Source organism: Peromyscus leucopus, chromosome 4, assembly GCF_004664715.2.
Source record: "Peromyscus leucopus breed LL Stock chromosome 4, UCI_PerLeu_2.1, whole genome shotgun sequence".
In the NCBI taxonomy this organism is placed as follows: domain Eukaryota; kingdom Metazoa; phylum Chordata; class Mammalia; order Rodentia; family Cricetidae; genus Peromyscus; species Peromyscus leucopus.
The window spans coordinates 10,020,106-10,047,351 of NC_051066.1; the positions used below are offsets into that span (position 1 = coordinate 10,020,106).

General features: G+C 46.8%; 1 protein-coding gene across 1 annotated transcript in view; it reads right to left on the bottom strand.

The window, feature by feature from the left end:
- Med27 (mediator complex subunit 27) overlaps positions 1-27,246 on the bottom strand; it is a 179,386-nt gene that overhangs the window by 54,883 nt on the left and 97,257 nt on the right. Inside the window, exon 4 of the mRNA XM_028883306.2 lies at positions 2,827-2,920. Within this exon, the coding sequence (XP_028739139.1) occupies positions 2,827-2,920 (94 nt within the window). The remainder of the gene's footprint in view (positions 1-2,826; positions 2,921-27,246) is intronic.

Here is a 27,246-nt window from a genome sequence, read left to right on the forward strand (position 1 = left end):
GGAGACACAAACCTAAGGTTTTTGTAAGTCAAATTAACATCTAAATAAAGATTAAAAACTACTAGGGTATATTTCAAACATCACAGTGAAAGCTCCATTTTCTTATACCTAGTTGATCAGTCAAAAACTGGAGATGATAATGTTTTAAATGATGCAAGAAGCTAGCAGCTTGCTCCAGTCTGACTCAGTTAAGCTCTTACAATATTTTGACTGTTGGAGGAAAATTAATAATGGGATGTTAGGCGGTAGATTAGCTGAAACTAAATATCAACACAGCTAGATTTATTTTTGGATGACTGAGCTCATCCCTTCAGAGAACAGAAACAGCCCTCATTATACCACGAGCCACTAACTCACACAGCAGCAGGACAGCTCCCAGTGAGCAGAGTGCTGTGTGCCACACACAAGAGGCTGAGAATTGAGCTGGCACATTAGCTGTGGTTTAGAATGTACAGACTGTAGGTGATGACCTAAGGCTCACAGAGACACCAGAGGAGACTTCACCAGTAACTGGCTGGCTGGTCAGGAACAAGCCAGTTTAGTCCCCAAAGAACAGTGGTAGGAGTAGAGGGTAAAGCTCCACTCTAGCCAGTAAACCAAGGCACACCACTGAGGTCAACCAAGCTTTTCTATCCTTCCTGTTTGAGCTGGTATTTACTAGGCACTTACTTGCCCCTAGCCATATCCTAGCTTGCACACATGTGCTACCCAGCTTACTATCCACACGGTGAAGAGGGTCCCAGTGTGCTTTTCCAGGTCAAATGTCCTGGGTGGATGGTGATGGCTCCTGTTTCTGAGGTGCCTGAAGCCATGGTGCTTCCAGACCAACAGTGAAGAGCCGCTTTGGCTTTGGATGAGCCAAATAGACCTAACTGCCTAAGACAGAAGCCTCACAGTGTCAACTTGCCCTGTTTGCCCCACACATTCTACATAGTGGAGAGGCTGCCATCTAAAGCTGTGGGACCCCAAATTTTGAACAGCCTGGCAGTGATCCCTCAGAGAGTGAGAACGCAAAATGGGTTCACCCAAACCTGCCTTTTGTCAATGGACTGACTGGGTCAGCAATTCTGTTCCCTATGTAGATGCACAGCCAGCCAAGAACCTTCTCTCTATTCACTTGGCAGAAACTGGAGGCTTCAACATCAGTGGAATTGGTGGAACTAGGAATCAGACTGGGGATTAAGACTGACTGACTCCCCCCCGCCCCCCCCTCCCCGTGTTATATGAAATACAAAGCTGGAAATAATCCCAGCATGTCTCAGAAAACTGCTCAAATGGACTTCAGAAATTATACATTACAATACACATTATATTTACAAGTGAAATATTATCGCAAACTTAGCAAGTTCACATCCTTCCGTTCACTGGGCAAAAATAAGCACGTACACACAATCAGCTTTTCCAAGATGAAGGGGCTGGGTGAGGAATGGCTCATCTGGGTGACTGGTGATCCATTAGGTTAGGCACAGGAAAATGCCATAGCAGGGCAAGTTCACATGGGACCCAAGGCAACAAGATTACATGCAGAGCCTTGCCTCCTCAGTGCCCACCAAAGCCCATCCTTTGTACAACATACTACCAAAAAACATGTGTCCCAGCCGGGCGGTGGTGGCACATGCCTTTAATCCCAGCACTCGGGAGGCAGAGGCAGGCGAATCTCTGTGAGTTTGAGGCCAGCCTGGGCTACCAAGTGAGTTCCAGGAAAGGCGCAAAGCTACACAGAGAAACCCTGTCTCAAAAAACCAAAAAAACAAAAAACAAAAAAAAACATGTGTCCCAGGAGGAACCTATCACACATAGACATCAGAAACCTTCTCATAGACACCACAACACACCCCTAGCCCATTGGACTTCAAAGCATACCGTCTTTGGTCAATTTATGAAAATACAGATGTCAGTGGACTGTGAGGCTAGAATGCTCAGTGCAAACCCATAAAAAACTACAGAATCGGAAATCGTTGGTGACAAGGGTCCTAAACTATGAGGGTGGTAAATGACTTTCATAGTCCATGAAGTCTTGAGGCAACACAATGTTTGTTCTTTTTCACAGGATACCATAGCTGAGAACTGCTCATTCTAATCTCTTAGGGAAAATGTAAAATGTACCCCAACACTGCTGGGGAGGTTTTTCACATGCCCTGACTCGAGGTCAAATAGCTTATGGTGCCTTCCCTCTCTTGGTAACTCTCACCAGGGCTGCAATTTGCTCAAAAGGAAGGTTTCAGAGTGCAGAGTTGTTTATCCTAAAGCGGTGGGTCCCAACCTATGGGTTGAGACCTCTTTAGGGGTCTAATGACTATTTCACAGGGGTCACCTAAGACCATCAAAATACACAGAATTTACATTATGATTTATAACAAGTAGCAATGAAAATAATTTTATGGTTGGAGTCACCAAAACATGAAGAACTGTGTTAAAGGGTTGCAGCATTAGGAAGGTTGGGAACCACTGCTCTAAAGGATGCCAAGAAAGAAAGCATTCTCCTCACTCCTGAACTGGGATTTCATCTCCAGTGTCTAGCGCTTCTATAACAAAGAATCGTGTGTGTGTGTGTGTGTGTGTGTGTGTGTGTGTGTGTCCACGTGCATTCATGTGTGGAGGTCAAAGGTGGGTGTCAGGTGTCACTCACCACCTTATTTTTTTCAGACAAGGTCTGTCAAGGGCTCCAGCCCCTCCCGCCTCTGTCCTGCAGCACTAGGCTACAGCATGTCACCATACCCAGCTCTGACACTTCACTCTGAGTCATTTTCTCAGCCTCTATAGTACACTGAGCTTCCAGACAGGTTCTCCTCCACATATCCCCACACACCGGCAAGCAGATCTTACCAGAAGCATGGCTGAAGTCCCATTGGGTCTGGACAAATGAATGGACATTTCTGGAAACATCCTGTCAATGCGGCTGATCACATCGTCGACATACCTGGGTGTGAAAGAAGTACATAATAAGTATGAACTGGAGTCCTGTTGGAGGCTGAAAATCCACAGGCGTGAAGACTTCATTTCATACTTAATACCCAACTTTTAGGTGTTGTGATACCTTTTGAAGAAGACAAGATTACAAGGCCCTTTATGAAAACATGTCTTTTTTTCTCCCATGACCTTTTGCAAAGGGGCTCTGTTTTAAGGGATTATATTTTATATTTGAAATAGAGTGCCCTGAATGCACCCTGACTTTGCACTGGGATATGTATGTCTCCTCTACAGGACTCCACTGTGAGCACAGCCCTGGGCTTCAGCCATGTCTTCTTTAGTCGGACCTGATAGCTGTGCTTTCTGTTTCTTGGATTGCTGTTTGGCTTTTATTTTCTCCGCTTTCTATGTCTCTATTACCACTTTATTCCTAAACTCCCTGAAAACCTCTCTTAGTAACAGTCAACTATATCAGGCGAGCTAGAAGCTCCATTTTCACCTCTTGGCTGGCTGGCATCTCCCAGGGTTTAATACTCACTCAGACCACTGGTATTAAGCAATTGGCACGGTGCCAGGCACTTATTAAGGACTCACAGATGACAAGTGTGCTGGCAGGTGGTCCCAAGAGCCCTCCTGCCCTGCAGTGGAGGCTCACTGGGAACATGCTGGCCCACAGCACACACAGAGCTGGCTCTGCTCCCTACACAGAAAATCATGCCAGCTCACTATCCAGTCACACTGACACAAAGGATGTGTACAATTCACCAGCCAAGACCCAAAACTCCCATTAAGGGGTCTTGGGATGGGTTTCACATCCACTGGATGTAGCAAATTCGATTACACGCCCATTACATCAAGGACACGCTAAGGTATACTTTCGGGGGGAAGCAGAGCTAAGTTCCTTGATCACACGACACAAAATTTCAGTTAGAAACCTGGACTCGTGAGAGACAGCACACAGAAGAATGGCATCTGTTCAAGTGCACCCCAACATTTCTGCTAATGCAGTCAGAAAGCAGTTCTCAGGGTTTCACGTGGAAGGCACACAGGAGAGGCAGTGGGCAGGTGGGAGCAGGGACAATCGAGAAGAGGTGGTGCTGTCTGGGGTGCTCCTGGAGAAGGTGGCAGCAGGGCTTCCGATAATCCTCAGGTAGCTCACAGATTCCGTGGTGCCATACCAGCAGCGACCCCCCGCCCCCAGGACCATCATGTGAGGCTTGCCATTACAAGCTGAACTTGCTCCAGGCATTTCCTGAAGGTAAGGCCCCCCTATTAAGACGCAGCAGTTTTGAAAATGTCATTCCTGAGTGAGTAAGAACACTGGTCTGCGATCCCCTTGACTCACAGCCTCACACTACATCCTGAGATCTAAGCACAAGTGCTACTGCAGAGGTGACTGGAAGAGAGGAAGGCATCAGCGTGGCACTGCTCGTGTCTACTGGACAAGCAGAAGATGCATGACAAAACCATGCCAACTCGGGTGCTGGCAATGCTCATCTTCAGATCCTTGTCCTAATCTATATGTGTGGTTTCAACCCATTTCTTCAGACTCAGCGGAAGCAAACAGCCTCTGTCCTATGTGAATGGAGGTCATTGCTAAGTCTATGCTAATGTGAGGGGCAGGCAGTGTCTTCTGCATAGTCCTCAATCAATAGCCATCATAGCTCTGGAAGGGAACTCAATGAATATGCACAAGTTCAGCCCAAAGACACATCTTTCACCTTGAAACCATCAACATACCACTTGGAAAGTCAGATTCCTTAGCAGGCTGGCAAGCCTGAAGAGAGGGTTAGGTGATGATCCTGGGCCACACACAAAGTTGGAGCCAACCCCACCTTGCACTTTCCTAGAATTCCAAACCAGCTACCTGGTCCAGATTTCTTTTGTAGCATCCAGAGTTGCAGTGGGCAAATAGTAAGCAGCCCCGGCCATTCTGGATCCATGGGGATCTTTCTTGGAAGGGAAGGTGGTGGCAGAAGAGAGTTCCTAGGAAAGGGATCTCTGCTGGCACAGGAAAGTTAAGCAGCCTAGGGTGGGTTTTCTGTGGTTTCCTTCTGCCCACCCACCTGCCTGTGATCTTAGATAAGGCTCAGCAGACTCATTTGAAAATTCCATTGAGCAGAAATGAATTCTGAGGAGACTGCTTTTCTTCGCAGGCCTAACATAAAGGAAATGCCGATTCCTTTGTTACAGGTGACATTATGCATTTGCCAAAAAGAGACCAAAGAAAGTCAGCTGCACCTTTAGCTGAGGAAAACAGTGTCTAGATTTTAGATGCAGAAATCAAAACACTTCATTTTTAAATAGACCCAGCCTTAGAGATACAAATGAGCCACTAGTAACTTGACAGAAACCAGGGAGGCTTGCCACACCAGATTAGAAGTCTGGAGACAAAGTGGCTTTCCTCCTGCCCAGAATGGGGGCTGGTATGTCGGGGGTGGTCTTTGGTAGTGCCTCTAGGATGCTGCCTCCCAAGCCACTGGGCAGGCGCTGCTTGAGCCTGCATGGAGCTTGTAGAGTGTGGCAGCAGCATCAGCGGCATCGGCATCGTGGGTACCCTGCTTCTAGAGCGGGGCTAAGGACAGGTAGGAGCGGCTTGCTCTCCTCCCACACTGCCACCATATGTCACACTCAGCTTTGTGGCAGATCAAATTACTTTAATTTTTACCTTTCGAGTGCAGGCAAACAAGCAGCCACACCACAGTGGTGACGAGTCCACACTTGAGCAGACGAGGCCCGCATGGAAAGACATTAATTTGGAGCCAAATTGAGCAGTGAGTCACAATTTGCACATATCTGTCAACCTGTTAACAGGGTAATAACTTGGAAGGGTTGCTGTTCCTATTTACATTACAGGAGCCTTTCAGAAATGGAGAAGCTGCTGAGCTCTCCTTTACTCTAACACTCGGCCAGACGGCCTAAGAACTTGCCTGGAAACACAAAATTCTGGAAACCACAGGTTCAGAGCAAGGTGTGGATCTTAATTTCAGTATTTTCAGGCAGAAAGTTAACTTTTAAGCAACTAGTGTGTCCTGTTTCTCTGCCCTAATGAAGGCCAGGCACTGAGTGGTTTCTGAGATAAAGCTTGTACAGAGCAAAGAGCAACTCCTCCCAAGGATCCCAATGGCTTCCTGGGACTGGACGGCAGACTCACGGCTCAGTGTCTCTGGGGCAGCAGAGAGCACCCTCCCTACCCCCCCGCCCCCAGACTCCACACTTGCCCCTGGGCCCTAAGCCTTGTTTTCTTGTTTTTTAAATGGCCTTCACAGGAGAACTGAAGAACACTGGGGACCCAGAAGTCCTCTCACCCAGCAACCCACTGACAGTATCGCCAAGGGGCCGTCTGCAGATAATACCGCCTCACAAGGCAGTTTGTCCCGCAGGACGGCCAGCATCTTCATGGAGCCACACCGCATCAGCTTGGCAGACTGCTACTCAGATACTTCCTCCAAAAGCTGAAGGCCTTTTGTGAATATGTAAGACTGTGGGTCTTTCAAATTCCTTTATCGGCACTCTTTAGTCTTTCTTGGGTCACAGGTCCCTAGGAGAAGGTACTGAAAACTAAAACTGATGTCTGCATGGCATTTTACATACAACTCTCTGCAGTTTACAGTTCTTAGAGTCTATTTGTGGACCCTGACTGAAGTATCCCTGTCTAGACCCTTCCAGAATTTTTTTTTTTTTTTTTTTTAAGGAAAGGTATTTTCATGGAGTGGGCATTCTGCTGCTTGTATGTATCATTGTATCAGTCACTCACACAACCTTGAAAGAAGCACAATTTTGGTAGTGTGTATAACATCAAACATTTGTGTGGCTCTTAGAGGCATACTTTTATAATAGAACTGTTAGGTGAGGTGAGTGTCTTTACTTTTTAACTGACAAATTAAATATTGCACTTATTTACCCTGTGTGTGTGTTCTGAAATAAGCACACATTATGGTATGGCTAATATCAAGCTAATGAATACATGCTTTACCTCACATACCACTTTTTCTGTCAGCAAAATTTTAAGTATGTGATAAATTATCACTAACTCTAGCTGCTATGCTCTATGATGGATTTTTTGAATTTATTCCTGAGATTGTATCCTTTAGAAAACACCTCCCCTAGTTGCTCCCCCATTCCAAGCCCTTGGTAACCACCATTTTACTGTCTTCTTAAACTCTTTCAGATTTGACACATGAGTGACACTTTGTAATTTTTCCTCTGTCTGTGCCTGGCTTATTTCATTTAACACAACAACTTCCATGTTCCTTCAGATAGACAGGGGTTCCTTCTTGTTAAGTATCCATTGTGCCCACACCATGTTCTCTTTATCCGTTAATCCGCTGGTGGACTGTCTGATGATCCCAGATCTTGCCTATTGTGACTAACACTGCTGTGAGCATGCCAGTGCAGATGCCTGTCAATGTTCTGATCTTACAGTCTGGACCACTAAGTCACAGGCGACTTCTATTTTTAGCCTTCTGAGGCACTTCCAAGCTATTTCCTGGCGCTCACTTATATTCCCTAAATCAGGGTGCAAGCATCTCTTTCCCCATATCCTTTCAGCTCCGATCTCTTGTAACAACTCTCTGCAAAAAGGGCATGAATCTGACTATGGGTGATCAGCTTTGCAGGGCAAAGCCACACCACCATGCCTTCTAGATGGAAGTGTGCCCTGCTTTCTGAACCACTTCTAAGGAAAGGCTCAAAAGGGACTGAAGTCTCAAGTCCTCAGAGGCCATGGAGACCCTTCAAGGCAGCTGTTCCCTTCTAGCCTCAGCTGCCACCATCTTCCCCGCACTGAGCAGTTCTTCTGGAACACTCTTTGCTCAGATGAGCCCCCCACAAAGCCCTGGTCACTCTTCCTTAGGCTAACTTCCTCAGGAAAGCCTTCCCTGGCCCTGCCCTTGTTCCCATCCATCAATCAGTACACCCTACCTCATACAGCACTTTCAAATTCTGTCACCTCTCCACATTTGTAATTACACAATTTGCAAGTCATTATTTCTTTAAAGACTCACTTCCCTACAGGATCCTCTAGGATCACGTGACTGCTCTCTTCCTTGCACTATCCCAGCCCTTTGCCACATTGCCTGGTTCCTTACATACTCGTTGAATGGGTAGACAGTACATTAGAGATTGCCACATGGACCCAGGCTAGGTCATTATGCAATGAGAGGTACAGTTCTCTGCAGCAGATGAAGAGGCGAGGCGTGGCAGAGGTCACTACATTAGCCACAGAAAGTCATGCTCAACCGCAGTCAGAGCTCATTGCAAAACATACCTCAAAGAAAGCAGCAGAGACCCTTTCAAGTCTTGAGGCTTAATGACTGCCCATAGAAGCCCTGCATCTGTTCTTGCAGAAGCTTAACGCCTCTTAGAAGCAAGAGCCTTCTAAAGAAGCACACTGTACAGACACACTGGTTTTAAAATGCCACTTTTAATGAACTAATTAATTCTGCAAAACAGTAGTACAAAGATGTACACCATCAAATTGAGGCAACAACACCAAAATGATAACAACGGGGAATGGGGAAGACGTTTCTAAAGATAACACTTCTGCAAAATATTCATTTTCTATTCTACATGGTAAGATACATTGCAAATGATCTGTTATTAAAGACTTAACATATTAAACTGGACAGATGGCTTAGCGCTCTAAGTCTGACCCCTCCTCAAAAGGGGAAAAAAACACAACAAAGAAACCCCAACCCATAAACACAACAAACCTGGCCCCGAGCCAATGATCTCATGTTAGTGTTATACTTAGCTGCTCCATCCGGATTTAAATAGCATTTATCCCACAGTGTGTAAGATCCATGCTGTTCATTTTCTCCACCCATACACACCCTCAGAGCTAGGGATGCATGTGTTAATAATAGACTACTTTTCTAGAGAGGGTAAAGCTAGGAGTGGCCATGAACAGAGACATCTGTAGGATCTGGAAGTGAGTGAAGATTTCTCTCCACACCTGTCCATACCCACGAGCCTGTGTGGTCTCTGACAGTGGGTGGAACAGATGGGGGCTTGTCTAAGTGACTTCATGGGAGCGAGCTGGCTGAAACAACCACTAGCCATTGATGCCGAAGGAGGAGACTGGAGGTGCAGGTCAATCTTGCTCACATCCACATTTGAAAAAAAAAAAAAAATGTCAGCACTGAGACTTGCAAGATGTCTGGTTGTTCTCTCAAGAAATGAAAAGTAATTTCTAAACTGTGTGCTGGAGGCAGGAATAGGTATACTGAAGACAGAAACAGGAACCTTGCTCAGGTTTCTCCATTTCTGAACACTCCCTGCCCATCCCAATACGGATAACTACTAGCTGACTCTTCCAAGGAAAGATGCTCACAAGCTTAGTCTCCTTGTGAAATTCCACACCCATGTGGGAGCAGCCGTAAGTCTGGGGAGAGTGGCTTCCTAGGAATGAGAGTGGCCAGGGGAGAGTGACCCTGCTCCCTACTTGGTAGCTCATGAGTGTGTGCACATGTTCCCTGAAGGTGAACACCCAGGCAAGCAAAGAACTCACTACTCCATCTCCAGAAGTTGACCAGTACAGAGTCCCAGCACACACCGAAGCCAAACCCGGCTGCTGTCTGTCCAGCAGCCTTGCAGGTTCCTGGGCATCTTATAAACTAAACCAGGCGACCAGCATCAGGAAAGGAGACCTTTAACAGACTGTACTGGCTAGTTTTATGTCAACTCAGCACAAGCTAGAGTCATCTGGCAAGAGAAACCTCACTGAGCAAATGCCTACTTAAGACTGGCCTACAGGTAAGTCTGTAGGGCATTTTCTTGATTAATGACTAGTGTGGGAGGACCCAGCCACTATGGGTGGTGCTACTCCTACGCAGGTGGTCCTAAGTTGTATAAGAATGCAGGCTGACTGAGCAAGCCACAAGGAATGGGACAGTACGCAGTGTTCCTCCATGGCCTCTGCTTCAGTTCCTGCTGACTTCTCTCAGTGATGGAGTATGACCTGAGAGTTATAAGATGAAATAAACCCTTTCCTCCTCAAGGTGCTTTTTAATCACAGAAGGAACCTGATTTAGACACATACCTCTTGGAGTGACTTAGAGAAGGAGGGACTCGGTAAACCGTTCTCATCATCTACCTCTGCATTCACAGCTGTCCATATGAACATGTTCCCAGAGCGATGCTGCACACGGAGGGTGGAACGCCACCCCACCCCGGAGGCTTTGAGGGGACAAGACAACTCAACTGGCTCTTCCAGGTGTCCAAGAACATCCTGATTCTGTTTTCAAAGTACTCTCTTGTCTTTTACTCACTCATCCTTCCCCAGCTCTGGGAAGTAAGCAGGGCAAGGGCAAAATTCCTGCTTTACAAGGGAGAGAAAAAAAAAATTCAGTAGCTTGCCCAAGCTGAGCATGAGGTTAAGGGGTGAGCTGAACCCAGGGCTCATGAGCAGAGATTTCTTACACACTATAGTCTGCTGTCCCTTCGGTCTGTGGGCCCCTGTGTTTGTAAACCAAGTGAGGAGGTTTTCATACACATAGTAACAAAATGCGATCACCTTAGAAGTCCACCCTTTTTGTTCCTTCAAGAAATGTCCATCCAGTGCCAAGGGCAGGACGTGACAGCAGCCATGGCAGGAAACTGGATTAACAGTGGTTTCAACGCCTTCTCTATAGACCCTTGACCTCTTAGGAGAGGGAGGGAAGGCCACCCACACAAGAAAACCACGCAGGCTCCACTTCCCCAAACACTAACTAACAGCAGCTACCATCCACTTGTACTCACCTCCTCAGGCTCTGGTTAGAGACGCACACAGTTCAGATGGGCTCAGCGTGGTGAATGGATGGGAGACAGGAGAAGGACACTCCTGGCGGACCACAAACACCTTCTCAATTCTAGGAGGGTCCCTTCACATCCCCTGTCGCAGCTGAAGACTGCTCACATGTGCACACTACCTGCTCATCGCCGGCTCTTTTGGCAGTACTGAGAACGGTGACTAGTTGTGGTAGGTCAGTTTGCCGCCTGCATACAGAGGAAGATTTCATTCTCGGGGGTATTTTACTGCCCAGAGAACGGAGGAGAGGGTGGTGTTCACAGTGATCACCATCCCCGGTCCCACACTTGGTCCTGTCAGAACAGAACCTTAAGCAAATGTGTGCTGGCTGTCCCAGTGGGTCAGCACACTCCACGAAACCACAAAGCAATCCAGGGCACGCGTGCTCCTGTGTGACAGTTGTCTTGTTAGGTTTCCACTCATCAGACAACTCCTTGACGAGAGAGTCCAAAGCTCCGTCTCCAGCCCCTGGGATGCCACTACACAAAAGACGCTCGATAAACACTTGGTTTTATTTAATCAGACCGGATCAAAGCCAAAAAAAAAAAGATCACAAGAGTGAATCAAACCATCTCATGCAACTATTTCTTCTACAAGTCAAAGCTCTAAACCAGAAAGTGTCACCCAACAGCGAGTGCGGCCCAATGAGGCTGGCCCTTCCTGACAGCAGTGACATGGGGCAGATGGGTTAGAAGGAGGCAGGGGTGGGATGAAGGTGGACAGAACTCCCAACTGCTCCTCCTGAGCCCAACCCCACAGGTCTGCTGAGTGGAACTTTCTCTGCCCCCCCCCCCCCAAAGCCACTCCTCCTTCACATCACTTAGCACAACCTGTCCCACTACAGCAGAACACACCACCAACGGCCAAGGCCATGCTGCCGCCGCCTCTGCTGCAGTCTCTTCAGACGCTGACAAACGGCCCTTAGACACCTGACACACAAAAGCTTTGGGAATCCAAGGCACCCAGGTGTCCAGTCTTCCTCTGCCCTCGTCTCCCTCCTCTCTAGCCTTGGCTTTGTAGCTCACAAACAAGAACACCATCTACTTCATCCACTCGCAAGGACTATGGGAAGATGTAACATGTAAGCCTTCAGCTCGGAATATGCAGTTAACGTCAGCTGCTGCTCCATCTACACAAAAAACACTGTCTTCCTCCCTGACAAAAGGTGAGACCTTGTGCCTGAGTAGCATGGAAGGCAAAGCCTCGGTGAGTGCACTGCAGCCTGAAGACCCACCTCCAGAGCAGCCTGAGAGCAGGCTTGGGTTCTTCCTAACATCTCACTCCAGTCCTTTTAGAAAAGGGAACTCTCCCCAGCATGGTGCTTAGGAGAGAAGGAGGGTGCTTGCTTAGGTAAGACCCTGAAATATGAGTTAGTACGAGGTGGGCGCCGGGCATCCTGATTTGACTCCTCTGTACCACCGGTGCTGAGGAAGCTGGCCCACACAGACAGAGCATCAACTAGACTTTTGGCCCTATGGTCAACAGCAAGTGCTGGCTGGAGAGCACTGAGGTCTGGCTAAAAGGCTGCAGACCTGCAGGGTTCAGTGCTTGCTAAATCCTACCATCCAGGAGAGGCAAGGTGGTAAGTTTTAAACCCCAGACAAGAGGCTGAGGTGCCTATTTAACATATCAAAGTGGAGAACCTAGCCTCCAGGTTCTCTGAGCATCCCTCAGTCTCTACCTGTTACAGGGTATGGCTGGCATACCCCACCCTCTACCCTGAACTCTCAGCCCAGGGGCTGGACTGCCCTTCCCCCAGAGGCTCTTCCCTATACAATGCAGACATTTTGGTCACCTTCCTTTTCGTACCTTTGGCCTCCTGACCGCGGGACCTGGCTCCCCTCTCTTCCCCCACACGGCCCCGCTCAGCCTGGTCATGTCCACTGTGGATTGTCCCAGACGTCCCTTCCTCTATCTGTGCTCTCCCTTCATCTACAATAACCCTTCTCCTCCACCGAACCTAGGAGCAGCCATGCCCTTCCCTCTCTTTTTATTTCTTTTGTTCATTCACAGGGCAGCATGGCAAGGGCACATGGACTGGGTGGCTTTGTCTCCACAGCAGAAAGGCGGCAGGAGTCCTGTTCACTTTCTTGACAACCACCACCCACCCATCCTCCTCAGGTTTCCTCTGGAGGCTGGACCCTGGTAGGCTATGCTATGTGGACTACACCCACAGGCTTCTCTGCTCTCCATCTTCTGTTTGTGTTTGGCCAAAGAAAGGCATCTTGGTTATTATAATTATAGCCTTTTCTTTTCTTTTTTAAGTCAACTTGACACAGCTAGAGTCATCTGGGAACAGGGAACCTCAACTGAGAAAAGGCCTCCATCAGATTCTCAAATCTGTAGGGTATTTCTCTATTAATGAATGATATGTGCGGGCCCAATGCACAAAGCAAGCCAAGGGGAGCAAGCCAGTAAGCAGTGTTCCTCCAGGGCCTCTGCTTCAGCTTCTGCCTTGAGTATCTGCCCTGACTTTCCCCAGTGATGGAGTGTGAGAGTTATAATTTGAAATAAACTGTTTTCTCTCCATCTTGCCTTTGTTCACGGTGAACTCTACTAAGACAGAAGGCCTGAACAGAACACAGGCGGTGGGAAATGAAGTTAGCAGTAGTACTACCTACCTGTGACGTCACCAGCAACCCATTGCACTGGCCATTGAAGCCTTCTTCACACAGTGTTCTGACTGCCCATTCTATCTGTCTCCCCCCAGCACCTAGGCCCTCCTCTCACACTGAAGGACAGCATTGACTCTGCCCATTGAAGGCAGCACACGGAACTGCCCTAGGCCCTGGAGGTCAACCACCACCCCAAGCTGCTACCAACTTCTTCGTTAGTTGAGACACTCCCCTCCTCACGTCTCCTTCCAGAACAAGAAAAGTTCTTCTAAGTCAAACACAACACCAAAACAACACTGAAATTCCACATGTTAGAGTATGAAATACAGTGAGCTGGATATTGAAGTTCATTGAAGGTAACAGCAACGTGCGTGTTCTTGACTAATAATGAAATGGAACTTTACATATTCTGTTCCTTAATTAAACAGCATTCTATTAGCAGAATTTCCTTAGACTGTTTAGTTGCGGATGTGGCTTTGTTTAGAAATCCATGCCATTCAAACAGAACCAGCAGGTGAGAAATAATACCTGGTCTGGCTCTTCACCTTTATTCTCCCCTCACTCCCTCCACCATGCTGGGATGGAACCTAGGGCCTGTGAGGGCTAAGCACATGCCCTACCACTTAGTCCCACCCTTGACTTCATCCTTTCTTCTTATGTGTCCTGGGACCTCCCAGCTTCCTTCTAAGTTCACTGTCAAATTCACACCATCTCCAAAAGCCACAAACATAGCCACACAGTGGCTCATGACACAAGGATGAACATTGTTCACGTCAACATCTACATAGAGAGAAACACATAACCAGCAAATAAAAACCAGTGACTTCATAAATACCATTTTGCTCAGCCATGCAGCTACAGAGGCTTAGTTTAAAAAGTGAATTTACTTAAGAAAGCTATGCAGACAATGGACTAGCTGAAGAAAGTTATGACAAAAATCTTATATGTAACTAAGCTTAGAAACACCCGCCAAAGCAGATAATTCAACAACAGCTTGGTTGCAAAAGGGTTTGCCTATTTGTAAATTATTGTGTTTCTTTCTCTATTCTAGATAATTCTTCCCCTCCTTACCTTACAAAAGGCATTTCCATGCCTCCACTTGGAGGTGTTGAAGGAGGGGAAATGGACAGGCATTCCAGGAGAGGCAGCAAGACCAGGAAGCAAGGGCTGTGATGACTGATCACAGGAAAGATAACCGTGCTGGACCATGTGTCTGGGAATGTAGTGTGACAGGAGAAGTGCTCAGTGAGGAAGGAAAAGTGGTTCCCACTGGGCATAGGCACAGCCACTCCACCATATTCTGAGTAGTTCAACACTGCCAGAACACTGCTCTCAGTGGAGCCACAGCCAGGATTTTCCCATACAAGTACTGACCAGGACAGACTTGCTTAGCTTCCAAGATCAGATGAGACTGGGTGTGTTCAGGGTGGTATGGCTGTAGACCAAACCTAGGATTCCACTCGAGAGGAATGGTGGTTTACAGTACCTGAAACAAACTGTGACAGGCTGGGCATGGTGGCGCACGCCTTTGATCCCAGCACTGGGGAGGCAGAGGCAGGCGGATCTCTGTGAGTTTTTAGGCCAGCCTGGTCTACAAAGTGAGTTCCAGGAGAGCTACACAGAGAAACTGTATCGCAAACAAAACCAAACCAAACCAAACAAAACAAAACCAAACAAAACAAAACGAGGAACTTAGCCAGGGCCAGCTGGTGGCAGCGCCAATCCCAGCACTTGGGAGGCAGAGGCAGGTAGATCTCTGAGTTCCTGAGTTTGAGGCCAGTCTGGTTTACAGAATGAGTTCTAGGACAGCCAGAGCTATATAGAGAAACCCTGTCTCAAAAAACAAAACAAACAAAAGGAAAAAAAAGAAAAAAGAAAAAAGGAATCAGTGGCAGTCTTTCAGATCTTTTTACTGTATGTCAAAAGATAATTAAGGTCAATCACTTGACCACCTGCTAACCATGTCTCATGCCTCCTAAGGCCTACCTATTTGTCCCCACATTTCTATGGCAATCCATTCCAAACAAAAAGGGAGGGTCATCATTTATAAGCAATGGAAGCCTTAATATTGATTTAAAAAAAGAAGAAAGAAAAAAGAAGAGTGAAGTAATCTAGAACCCAACTTATTTTTCAAAGATTTACTTTTAAATATGTGTAGGTAGGTATGTGAGACTATGCACATGAGTGAAGATGGCCTCAGAGGTCAGACACTGGATTCCCCTGGAGCTAGAGTTACAGGTGGCTGAGAACTGGCCAACATAGGTGCTGGAAACTGAACTTTTTTTTGGTTTTTTGTTTTGTTTTTGGAGACAGGGTTTCTCTGTGTAGCTTTGGCACCTTTGCTGGAACTCACACTGTAGTCCAGGCTTGTAGTGGGTAGCCATTTCAACCTTGATCTGGAAGTTCCAACCCCCATTGAGGCTTCGGTAACTGTCACGCCTACAGGGTGGGGCCGAGAGAGGACCCTGAAGACCCAAGATCTGGATGGGCCAGCTCTCTTGGTTCCTGGACCCTGGACGCTGGAGGTAGACCGAGCAGAGTTCTCCAGAGAACACCGCCGGACTGTGCCACACCTTTCCCAGACCCTGCAACCTACCTATCCCTTTATTTTTAGGTTACACCACTAAATAAAACTCCCTTTTAACTATGTGGAGTGGCCTTAATAATTTCACCAATACAGGCTGACCTTGAACTCACAGAGATCCGCCTGCCCGAGTACTGGGATTAAAGGTGTACACCACCGCCGCCCGGCCGGGAACTGAACTCTTGACAGGTGAGTCATCTCTCCAGAACCCAACTTCTTAAATTGTGGGGCTGCAACCCATTGGCAATTCTAAGAGGTTTCTGAATACACAACAACCAAAACTGAACTCCAGATTAAATGGATCACGAATCTGGCAGCACTTGTCCACAGCACATCACATGACTTCACTCAGCCTTGGTTCTGAACATACAACATGGCACCTCACCCCGTGTATGCCCTTGCACCACACAAAAGCAACAAACTGCCTGAAATACTGTGGCTCAGAGCAAAGACCTTGCACGTTATAACCTTGCCTGTTATGTCCACACCAAGTTTTCTGCTCCTATAGAAACAAGGGTTTTACTGTGGCAGAGGAAGACCGTGTTCCTCGGTCATTAGTCCTCAGCACGGATCCACACACTGGACACCTTTGGATTGCTGCGTGTCAGAACAAAAACTGCTACTTCGTTGCTGGCTTGACTTCTTAAAGAAAAAAAAAAAAGCATTAAATGAATTCTGATGTAGAATTCTGATGGAATTCCTAACAATTTCTGATATGGCCCTAAAGATACTTCTGCCATTCTGTACTATGGATTGATAAGAAGAGGCCGTCTCAGCATTGATGACAAAAGCAAAATCATTGATCAACTCTGAAAAAACGTTGGAGATGCTGTACACCTGCAGTGTCTCATCCTCAGCCAAGATTGAAGTCTTTATGTAAAATAAACAAACACACCCAGTGAACTGGCATGCAAATTTTCTTTCATCTGTAGTAAACAATAAAATTATATGTACACCAAAGAATTGTTTTAAAATAAAAATAGCAAATGTTTGATGGGCATGCCTATTTTATATATCATATAAAAACTTCTTAGGTGAAAAGGAGTCACAGGCTTAAAAGTGGGAACACTTTAAGAAGCCCTGATCTAGGAGCCAAGTCAACCCTAAGTGAAGGCTCCTAGGAACAAGCCACAGCCCTCTTAGTGACAGGAAAGATTCAGACAGAAGAGCAGCAGGAATGTGCAGCCTCAAGCTGAGTGACCTGAAGGATACACAGTCTCCACAAGTGTACAAGGAAGGCCAGAAGGCAGTCGGCTTGAGACAAGTCTCAAATTCTTACAGAATCCATTCTCCTACCAAAACTGGGTTTAAAAACCATTGGCAAAAATTCACCAGGAATTCCTTCCCAGGTTATTTGAAAATTAAACAGTTAACTTCTAGAAATCTCAGAAGCCAGAGGAAATCACAAGGGAAATTAGAAAATAATCTTGAACTAAATGATAATAAAATAAATAAAAAATACATAGAATGCAGGTAAAGCTATGCTTAGAGAAAAATTTATAGCTTTTAAATACTTATATAAGCACCAACTAGCTAAACTTCCGTTTCAGAGTCAGAAAATTTGAAGCAAATTAATTCCAGAGAAGCAGAAGAAAATTACAATGTACATACGCCAGCACATTACCAACCAGGTGAGACAGAGAACAGCCATGACCTACAGACACACTAGCAAGACCCACTCAGGAAGCAAACAGAGACTCGGAATCTACCGGGAGCAGGAACAAACTGCAGACACTGTTCAGATTCCAGAGCCATGACAAGCAGAATTAAGGATATTATGAAATACTTCATGTCAATGCCATTGACAGCTCAGATGAAAGGGACACCTTCAGAAGATGTACGTTATGTGACAGACATGAGAAGAAAAATAATAATCTTATGCCTGGGGTGGGGTGGGGGGGTGTCTTTTAAAAAGTTCCCTTCAGGAGGGCAGTCCACTTAGGCAGCAGAGCTGCTGAATAAGACAAGAAAGCAGTATCGAGAGTGGGCGCTCAAAGTTGCTCGAGGGCACTGTCCAAACACCCTCCATAGACAAAGGTGGTTTCTCATTTGTCCACAGGCTGTTGTGCAGCTCCCAATGGCAATGGCTTAAAAGTAAATTTGCTATTTAACAAGCAAAAACAAAACAAAATACAAAAAACCAACCCCCCCTACACACACACACACACACACACACACACACACACACACACACACACACATCTTCCCACAGAAAAACCTAGGCCAGGCTGCAGCCAGTGCCACCTTCCTGAGCCATGCACAGCTTGGGGAGACCAGCGGACTCCCATGCAGGCCCTGCCCACAGCAGTTTCTGCAGGACAGCCTCCTACCACAGATCCAGTTTGACCTGTCTGCTCATGGACTACAGAGTGTCACACACATCTGAATACAGGCAACCGTTTTGACACATTTAATACTGCATATTACACCTGAAGCAAGATATGATCCTCAGAAGAGCACAACAAAATCCCTTGCACATGAACAAAGCAGGAAGGTGGCTTACAGGGCATGGAGGCGGGTGTGCAGCCGCTGGGCCCGAGCTGCAGCTCCAGCACTGGGGCATGGACGCAGCCACTGGGCTCCAACCTTCACGGGATGAGAACAGCAGCGTAACAGCACCTTTGTCTATAACGTGGTTCTAAAGACCACGTGGAACAACAAGCCAAAGCCCAGAATGCTGGGCACACGTGTACACCCCTTGACACACACCCATGTAATAAGCACCCAACCACCTAAAACCAAGCCCCAACGTCTTTCTACCCTGTATTCTCTTCCAGGTCATCTTAGCCCAAACATATAGGGCAGTGCACTCACTGAGACAAGTCCAGGTAAGGGAAGACATCCTGGCTCTCCACACCCACTGTCCCGTCCTGCGTCAGTTTCCCATTGTTTGGACCAGATGGTCTTTGTGGTTCATTCTAGCTCTAGCCAATTCAACATATATTTCCTAAAAGATTACTGTATGCACAAAGAAGGAATTCCACAGCTTTCCAGACCCACCCATCTCTGAATGGTAATTTCTGTAGAGAATTCAGGTAACTGAACACTGCATTCCCCGACCTTTGGGAGTAACTGGAATCTATCAGACTTGATGGACTTTAGTATAGACTAGCAGTATTTCTAGAACAGGATTATCCCAAGGATAACTCTCTATAAACACATTGCTTTCACTGATCCCGGGTCCATTTCTTGAAACTTCTTTAGGACCTGTGGCAGGAGGGAACCAGCAGCTCCATCTGTGGGCTGAGGATGGGTGTCTAAGAACCCCAGGAAGCAGTTTTTCAATAAGGAATTTACAGGAGGCACCTGCCCATCAGAGCTCACAGAGCAGCACTCACTGGAGCTGAGTGGGCTGCCCTATTTTGTAGGATGTGCAGGGTGCACAGGTAATCAAAATCCACACCCAACTTGTCCTTCACCGGAAGCCCTCAGAATAGGAGGGAGAAAACAACTATTCCCTTAAATGGCAACAGCTTTAGAAACAGAAGCCAAGAGAATAAGCACCAGGTCCTTTCCCTCTGAGATCTCAGATGCTCACATCCATAACCAGAAGCCCTGCTCTGTTCCACTGAGGTATATCCATCTATCTCCCAATACCATCACAGGCACGTGAGGGGAGGCACAGGGTGCGCACACGCAGGGTCACATGGGACTCTCCAATGGGCAGAGCAGACTGCTCCAGAGCCAGGGCTATGACTCTCTCTCAGGTCCCTGGGTCTTGTCTGATGAGGACAGCAGTGACTCACACTGCATTCATGTTGACTACTTGGAATTGTGTTAACATGGACAATTACATGTGTGGGAGAGATTCCCAGCAGCAGGAGTGCCGTGACTGATAAGGGGTGACAAGTGGGGATGAAGAGGACGCAACCTGTCACGCCTTGGGAACAAGGTATACAAAGCTTCCCTTCCCAACGGGGCAAGAGAGGCAGCCCACAACAAGGAGATCACGGGACACAGGCACCTCAAGCATGCAAACAGGAGGCTCTGAGTAAGGACAGCTCAGTGACTTGTTGTGGCCTGTAAAATAGTGAAGGTGACAGCAGGACACACTGAGCTCAGACACCAGGCCAAACCTCACCGCTCTAAGGGTGGAAAGGTTGCTAGGAGAGGATGTGGGGGTTCAAACTCACAACCAGCTAATCACACACAGTTACTCCTGCAAGGTCTGAGGGGACTGCGACAGGAAATGTGCCCTGGAAAAGCTCCTTTCCATCTAAATGAATACCACAGCAAGGAGATTCAACTCTTGTTTACAACACGGCTAGTCCATCAGCTCAAGGGAGGTTTTGCCCACTAGGCCAGGCTTAACCCCAAAACATGTCAGGCAGACGGCTGAGGGGGGGAGGCAGGCTCGGGTTGGTACAAAGGGGAATTTAAGGGGGAGGCAGGACGGCCTGGGCGGTGGCTCTGAACAACACAGCATTTCTGTCCAGCTTGAAATGCTCTGGTAGTTTCCAGCCCTAATTCAAAGGCTTCTTTCTTTGTGGTTTTCAAAGCGGCTGGCAGATTACTTGCCATTAAACAATGTAAAGCATTTGCTTATGATTAGAGTGGCGGACTTTTTAATCATTTCCATGAAGGTTCGAAGACCTGCTGACAGCTCTGGGAAACGGCCTTTTCCAGATTTTCCAGTAAATAACGATTGGCCGCTGGCCTCTGGGTGTCAGGCCTAATGAAGGCGGCAGCAGGGCACACGGCAGAATTGAGCCCTCACTAACCAGCTGCCACTGCATGGGGGAGCTCTGCACGCTACAGTCCCTTAACACCGGGGACGGCAGGCCAGGCTGAGTCCACTAGGACCCACACACGCTGGAAAGATGACAACATGTGGCCCGCCACCTCTAGCAATTCTTTCTCTTTGAGGAAGGTAGCAGGGCTTGAGTAAACCCAGTTTGGAAACATGCTCCAGGAGTTTGACAGATTTCACATTATGATAATAGGCCCCGGAAGACTCGGAGTCTGGAGCTGGAAGGCGGTGGCGGAGGCAGCAGCAGCAGCAGCAGCAGCGGCAGCAGCGCTTTCTACCTCCAACGGGGCCCTCTGTGGAGAAGCTGTGATGGCTGCTCTTCGCTATCAGCCTGGCTGTGTTTGGAATCCTTAGGGACACACCTTTGGCCATTTCCAGAGAGCAGGGAAGAGTTCCCTTGAATGTGGGTGACACCATCCCAGGGGCTGGGGTCCTGGACTGAATTAAAAGAAGAGAGAGCCGAATTCAATCCTGTCTCCCCCATTACATTTGCAACGCGACCGGCTGCCTCACACTGCCACCAGGCCTTTCCCACAGTGAGGGACTGTCCCTTCCTCCCTGAAGTTCTTCTGTCACATTTGGTCACAGAACATGTACCTGGATACAAAATGTTGAAGGCAACATGGGACTAGAACTCTGACCTTTCTGAGGGAATTTCTCCTTCTAGACCTTTCAAATGTGACCACTGAGAAGCTCACAGAGTAGCACTCTCTCCCAAGAGGCAGGGTTCAGAGCCTCTCCCAGTGCACTGGACCAGTCCCATGGTGCCTCCTCCAGCAGCAGCACGCTCTGACCTGCTTTGCTGTCTGTCTCAGCAGTGAACTCTGGCCACTGTTTAAATATCACTGAAACCATGCTAAAGAGGATTTGAAAAATGTCAGTCTATTTTCTTGCACGTATTTTGGGGTAATAATAAGTGCGTTTAAAGTATGTGCTTAGACACACTCAGATGAACCCAAGTAAGGGGCTAGCCCATGCTCAGTTAATGTATGCTTTGGAATCCTTCTGACAAACTTTTGGAATAAAACAGTAATTATGTTCAATGTCCTCTCCTTCTGTGTGAGGGGAGAGCTGGGTCAAGTCCACATCAAGGCAACTTCATCTCACTTGGATCTTAGATAACTAACACTATTCATGCTGTAGACATCAGTTTTAGCACTGATGCAAACACACTTGATTCATCTACTTTGTTTTATAAGAAAAAAAATTCCCAAATAAAACTACAAAAAGCCAAATGTATATTTCTGAAACCTGAGGCACAATGACCAATAAAATATCAAGGCATAATGTCCACTCAGCTATTTCTAAGCCCTGCGTGATTCCTGTTTGGTCCGACCCAACTGTTTCGAAGTTCATTTCTACAGTGTCCAGGGCTAATAGCAACCGAATCATTCACAGGAACCATGGCCAGTCCATTTCTACAGAAAGTAAATGGAATTTTCCAACTAGATTAAATTTTAGTGTAGAGAACAAAGACCCCCTGGGGTTAGTATTTCTGAAACAAAATGGATAGAAATTAAGTCCACATAATTTCAAGGGTTATTTTTCAAGTGTGACTGGCTCAAAATGGGAGGCCCTTTATCTTAAACATGAAATTGTTTAAAGCCCCCAGAAGCAGCGAATAGAAACAGAAGATGAGACCCATCAAGATTACTGCATCACGGTAAAAAATATTTACTCCAAGATGGTTGTGGGCAGCGCTCAATTCCAGCTGCCTCCCTTCATCTGTCCACCTCTGCTGGAGAATGGAGCTTCTTATTAGCTAAGGGCTCAGACACTCCTGCCTCCATCTTTTGGCGATGACACTTACTATACTCCCCAACCACGAATGGGTCTCTTTTTAAAACAAAGACTTCCATTTCTTCCTAACAAGAAAACAATTTAATTTTTGTGTTAAGTGTTATTTATATAGCACCCCCACACCCCATCTTGCTCTTGTTATATAAGCACGGGCGCCTGGCTGTTGTGAGTATGTGTGCTACATGTTTCCAACCACGTTACCCTGACAACCTGGAGAAAACAGGCTTTGTGAGAGTGGATTTGACAGACTGAAAATCTGACATCAGGGATGGTGGCTAGGCCTGTTAGCATTCTTCTCAGATCACCGCTGCGTTCTACTTTGTTGTGGGGTTACAAAAGGGTCGTGACTAACGAGTGTACCCTTGCGTGGTATGGACTATCTGTCCAGGCTGAGTACTTCTGGTCTGAGGTGAGGATGGCCAAGAAGTTGCCATGTGGATGCTGGAAGGGTTAACAACCTCAGCTCAGAGATCTCAGATAAGTCCTCCAGTCTCAGTTTCTCATCTATAAACAAAGGCTATAACTGCACCCGTTCAGGGCCCAGCCAGGATTCAAATGGGTTGACCAGTGTTTAGTGCTCACAGTAATGCTAGACAGGGCAGCTACTCATAAACACCAGTCACTGTCAGTGCTGGTGTGTGGACCACCAGGCATCCCTCAGGATCCTTGTGCCTGTGCTAACTAACTCCTCCAATACCAAGATGGCCAATGAGATCCCACCCATGAGGGCAAATCACCATGGCCATGTGTCAGACAGTGCTACAAATACAAAACTGTGAGGCTTCAATGGCCTGGAATAGGAGTGGGGAGCTTTCAATGCTGTGATGTAGATACCTGCGCCATCACCAAACTCTTCTTAAACCTTGAAACAAGGACGTACCATTTTTACAAGATGGTGGTCTATTTAGAAAGTGGAAAGCATAATGTTTAAGCACAAGGGATCAAACTGATCTGCTTTGATAAAGTCCTTTTAGACACAAGGACGTATTACCCGCACTTCAAGTTTTCCCATGGCACTATGCTAATGTATGTTCAATGTTACACCTAAACTTCCACAGCCCTTCCAGCAATTCCATACCCAGCTCTTACTTTAAACTCGTGTTGACATGCCCACACTTTCTCCAGAGTTCAAAAAAACGCAGTGTACAGGCCTGTGCACATCTTGTCTGCATTCTGACGTCTACTGGTCTGCGTCCTAGCATTTGGTGGTGTTTATTTCCACTCTAGTCAGAAGGCTTCGAAGGTGAATAAGTTCAGATCCCTCAATATTTTCTTTCAAAAATAAATTATTCATGAAGCTCTCTCCAGTGTTCCCAAATGGGTAGGTTTAAACAATTGCTTAAAGTGCTGTTTTTAACTGAAGAGCACATTATTCAAAAGCCTCTGGCCCAGGAAACACTTACTTGCTAACTGGTCATTTTCATCTGATCAATGGCTTCACCATGCTGAAACACACCACAGTGGGATGTGCATCCAGCACAGGGCCAGTGGCATTAAGTGCCTGGCTCTCTTGTAAACAAAGCAAGTTGGTTAATGGTCACTTTACAGTCCACATATCACCGCGAAAATCTACTACAATCTGCATCAGTGAATCTCATTTGAGATGCTCTAGGGTACTAAGCGCAGAGGAAACCTTCCTGTAACAGGTTAACGGATCAATTTATTTATTTCAAATTTGTTCTTTTCAAGTTGAAAAACCACTAAAGACTTTCTAAGCAATCAGCTCAATAACCACAGGGCAGGCAGCCATGCTGGGCCCGCTGCTGCTGCCCTGGCCTCTCTGTCAATGATGGCTCCTAAGGCATGGCTGGTGGCTTGTAATGGCCTGGCCTAGGTACCTCCGTCTAGGTATCTACAGACTGACCAGAGTCTTGGGCTAGCGTATGTTCAAAGGCATTGCTTCACTCTTTCTAGAAACAAACCTGAAGGTAGGAAATAGTTCAAACAACCAAACACAAAGGACTCTGTTAAAAAAGACAGCCCTCAAACCTCTCTCTGTTAGCAGTGTTACTTCAAAACCTTCGTGAAGACACACCACTAAGGGGTCTGGAGGATGGCTCAGCAGTTAAGAGCGTGTGGGGCTCTTGTAGAGGACTCTTGCTCACAACCTCTTGTAACTCCAGCTCCAGAGGACCCTACCCACCCTCCTGGACTCCACAGGCACCTGCACTCACATATGCGCGCGCAAACACACACACACACACACACACACACACACACACACACACACACAACTAAAAATAAAACAAATCTTTTAAGAACATATCACTACAGCCCCTTGGATTCTCTTTTTGCATTAGTGCTTCTCCAGTGCACATGTTTCTAAACATGACAGCACCAATGCATAGTTCCTATGCACGCAGGACAGCAGGTGACCAGTACAGAGGTGGGAATCTCTAACCATGGTCATCCTAGAGAGGACATTCCTTTGCAATATGCTTCTGACACCTGCAACTGAGAGTGTGTTTCTGCAAGTGGCCCCAAAACTCAGGGTTTTAGAGGTGGGTCACGAGAGTCAGGACACATGCAACATGGCTAAAGAACTCAATATGCTCCTCAGTGTAAAGAACCAGCTTAAAGTCCTTCACTTAGGGCCTTTTCCACACTGAACCCTTGCGGAAATGGCCGAGCGCTTCAGCTACTTTGTGACACTAGATCACAATGTCCAGCAGAGATAGTACCAGGGCTGCAGGCATTTCTCAAGCTCATGTTCTTTGAGGAGAGGATCTGAATTAGTCTTGTGACTAGGGCTGAGCCATGTACTGTCTCTGTGCCCAGTCTTCTCATCAACAGAAAGACTTAACAGATGCAAAGTACTCAGAGCAGATGCAGTGCCAGAAGAACATCTGAGCGTTAGTTTACTGTGGTCATGGCCACCTTTGCTCTGCACTAGCTGCCTGGCACTGGTTAACTTTCTCACACACCTCAGCTTTTACCTTTTAGGCGAGAATAATGATGACAGCATGGTCACGTACCACCATTCGTGAGGAGCTCTGGCACATGGCATGTGCTCAATGAGGTTGCCATAGTCATTAGCTCAGTGCTTCCTCACGGGCCTTCACTCGTGCAAGAACCACTGTGTCTGAATAAACAATACACCGTGAGCTTATTCAAAACACAAACCTCAGGCCATACCAATCTGTGGGTGTTAATTCAAAATTTCCAGGAATGCCTGCTCTATTTTCAGAACTGTATTGCTCCAAGAAATCTCTCTCTCAAACGCATCCCCCATGACACCACCACTGTGAATCAACAACGAGAAATATTCAGTGGCTACTTGCAAATGGGTAATTGCAAAATTAAACTGAAGTGTTCAGACTTCTGGTGTGCTTTGGCTCACAGCGCTCTATTTACAGCAGAGATACCACTCAGAAAATAACCTATCCTCTGACTCCTGTGCTTGGAGGTTAGAAGTTGTCTTCAGCTAACAGCAACTCAGGCTTACAAGAATCCTAGGGCTCAGAGCCAAGAAGGACCCAAGCTCTTTGATTTATGAATGGGACAAAGATTAATGCCACTAAAGGGTAGGTCCAAGCTCATATGGTACCAGACAGAGGGAGGAGGAGCCTGGCTTTGTTTCTGGCCTTATGTCGATCTGTCTTCCCATTTTATAACAGGTCTAACTAATGTGAGTGTCATGCTTGGGAATGAATCTAGAGACCACCCTATCTCAGATACCACTCACTACCGTCTTTAATCATCTTGTGGGACAGATAGACACACGTATGCACTCACTCACAACAGACTATCACAGAAAAATACCTGTCCTCTTTGACGGGAGAAGGTAAGCCAGGACCTTTATGTCTGGGAGAAACTCACTTTAGTATATATTTCATTATTAATTCAGTATCTTTAAATGGAGTTGTTTTTTTCCTTGTATTTTGTAATTTAAGTACCTTTGGAGAAAGATTTTCTTTTGGTTTCTGGAGACTACAACCATAGTAAAAAAAAAAAAAAAAAGGTTTAGAGCTTTTGGAGAAAGTCTCACAATTTCTGTAGTGGCAAGGAAGAAAGAACCCAGTGGTGCTGCAGACTAGGCTGGAGCTCAGCCCAAGGGGTATTCCAGAAGGAGCATGATGGTCCCGACACATGACCAGAGAAGTCCTGGGTGAAGACAAAGGGGCCATGTATACCACAGAGAGCTGAAAGGAGATGATGGCACACAAGAGGAGGCCACCTTTAATTTAATGGAGCATAATTCTGGAGTTTTCCTAAGTTTCTCCTGGAAACCAAACTAAGCAAGTAAAGCACCGAGAGATGTTGAAAGCTCCAGGAAAACTAGACAAGTCCCTGATAACACAGGAGACAGGATCACAGATGTGCAGCAGGCCAGAAAGCCACCAGGAAATGCTTCCAAAACAGGAAGGTCTTTAACTAAGGGAGAGAACTGAAAGGTAGATGTAGGAAAAACTGGCCCCAAAGAGAGGTCCTGGTGGGGTGTGTGTACAGCTAGGCCCAGACCCCTCCAGCAAATGTTGCAAGTGCAAGGCAGTCCTCCTCTGCCCACGCTGGGAATAGGGCAGAGTCAGCTCCCTGGATCAAGTCTGGGCAGCAAACAGCTTCTGATGGCCCAATAGCCATAAAGTCAGACCAGTGCCTGGACACTTCAGTGTCTGGGAAGGCTGCCCCAGGGGACATGCTAGAGGTTGAGCCCCCACACAAGGACAAGGCTGAATCCTGATTCTACTTCATCCAATACAACAAGACAAAAATCAAGCAGGACAGTGGTCTATGCCAGGATATACTGGCCAATAAAAACTGGAACCAATGACTTCAGACTGGGCTAAAAAAAAAA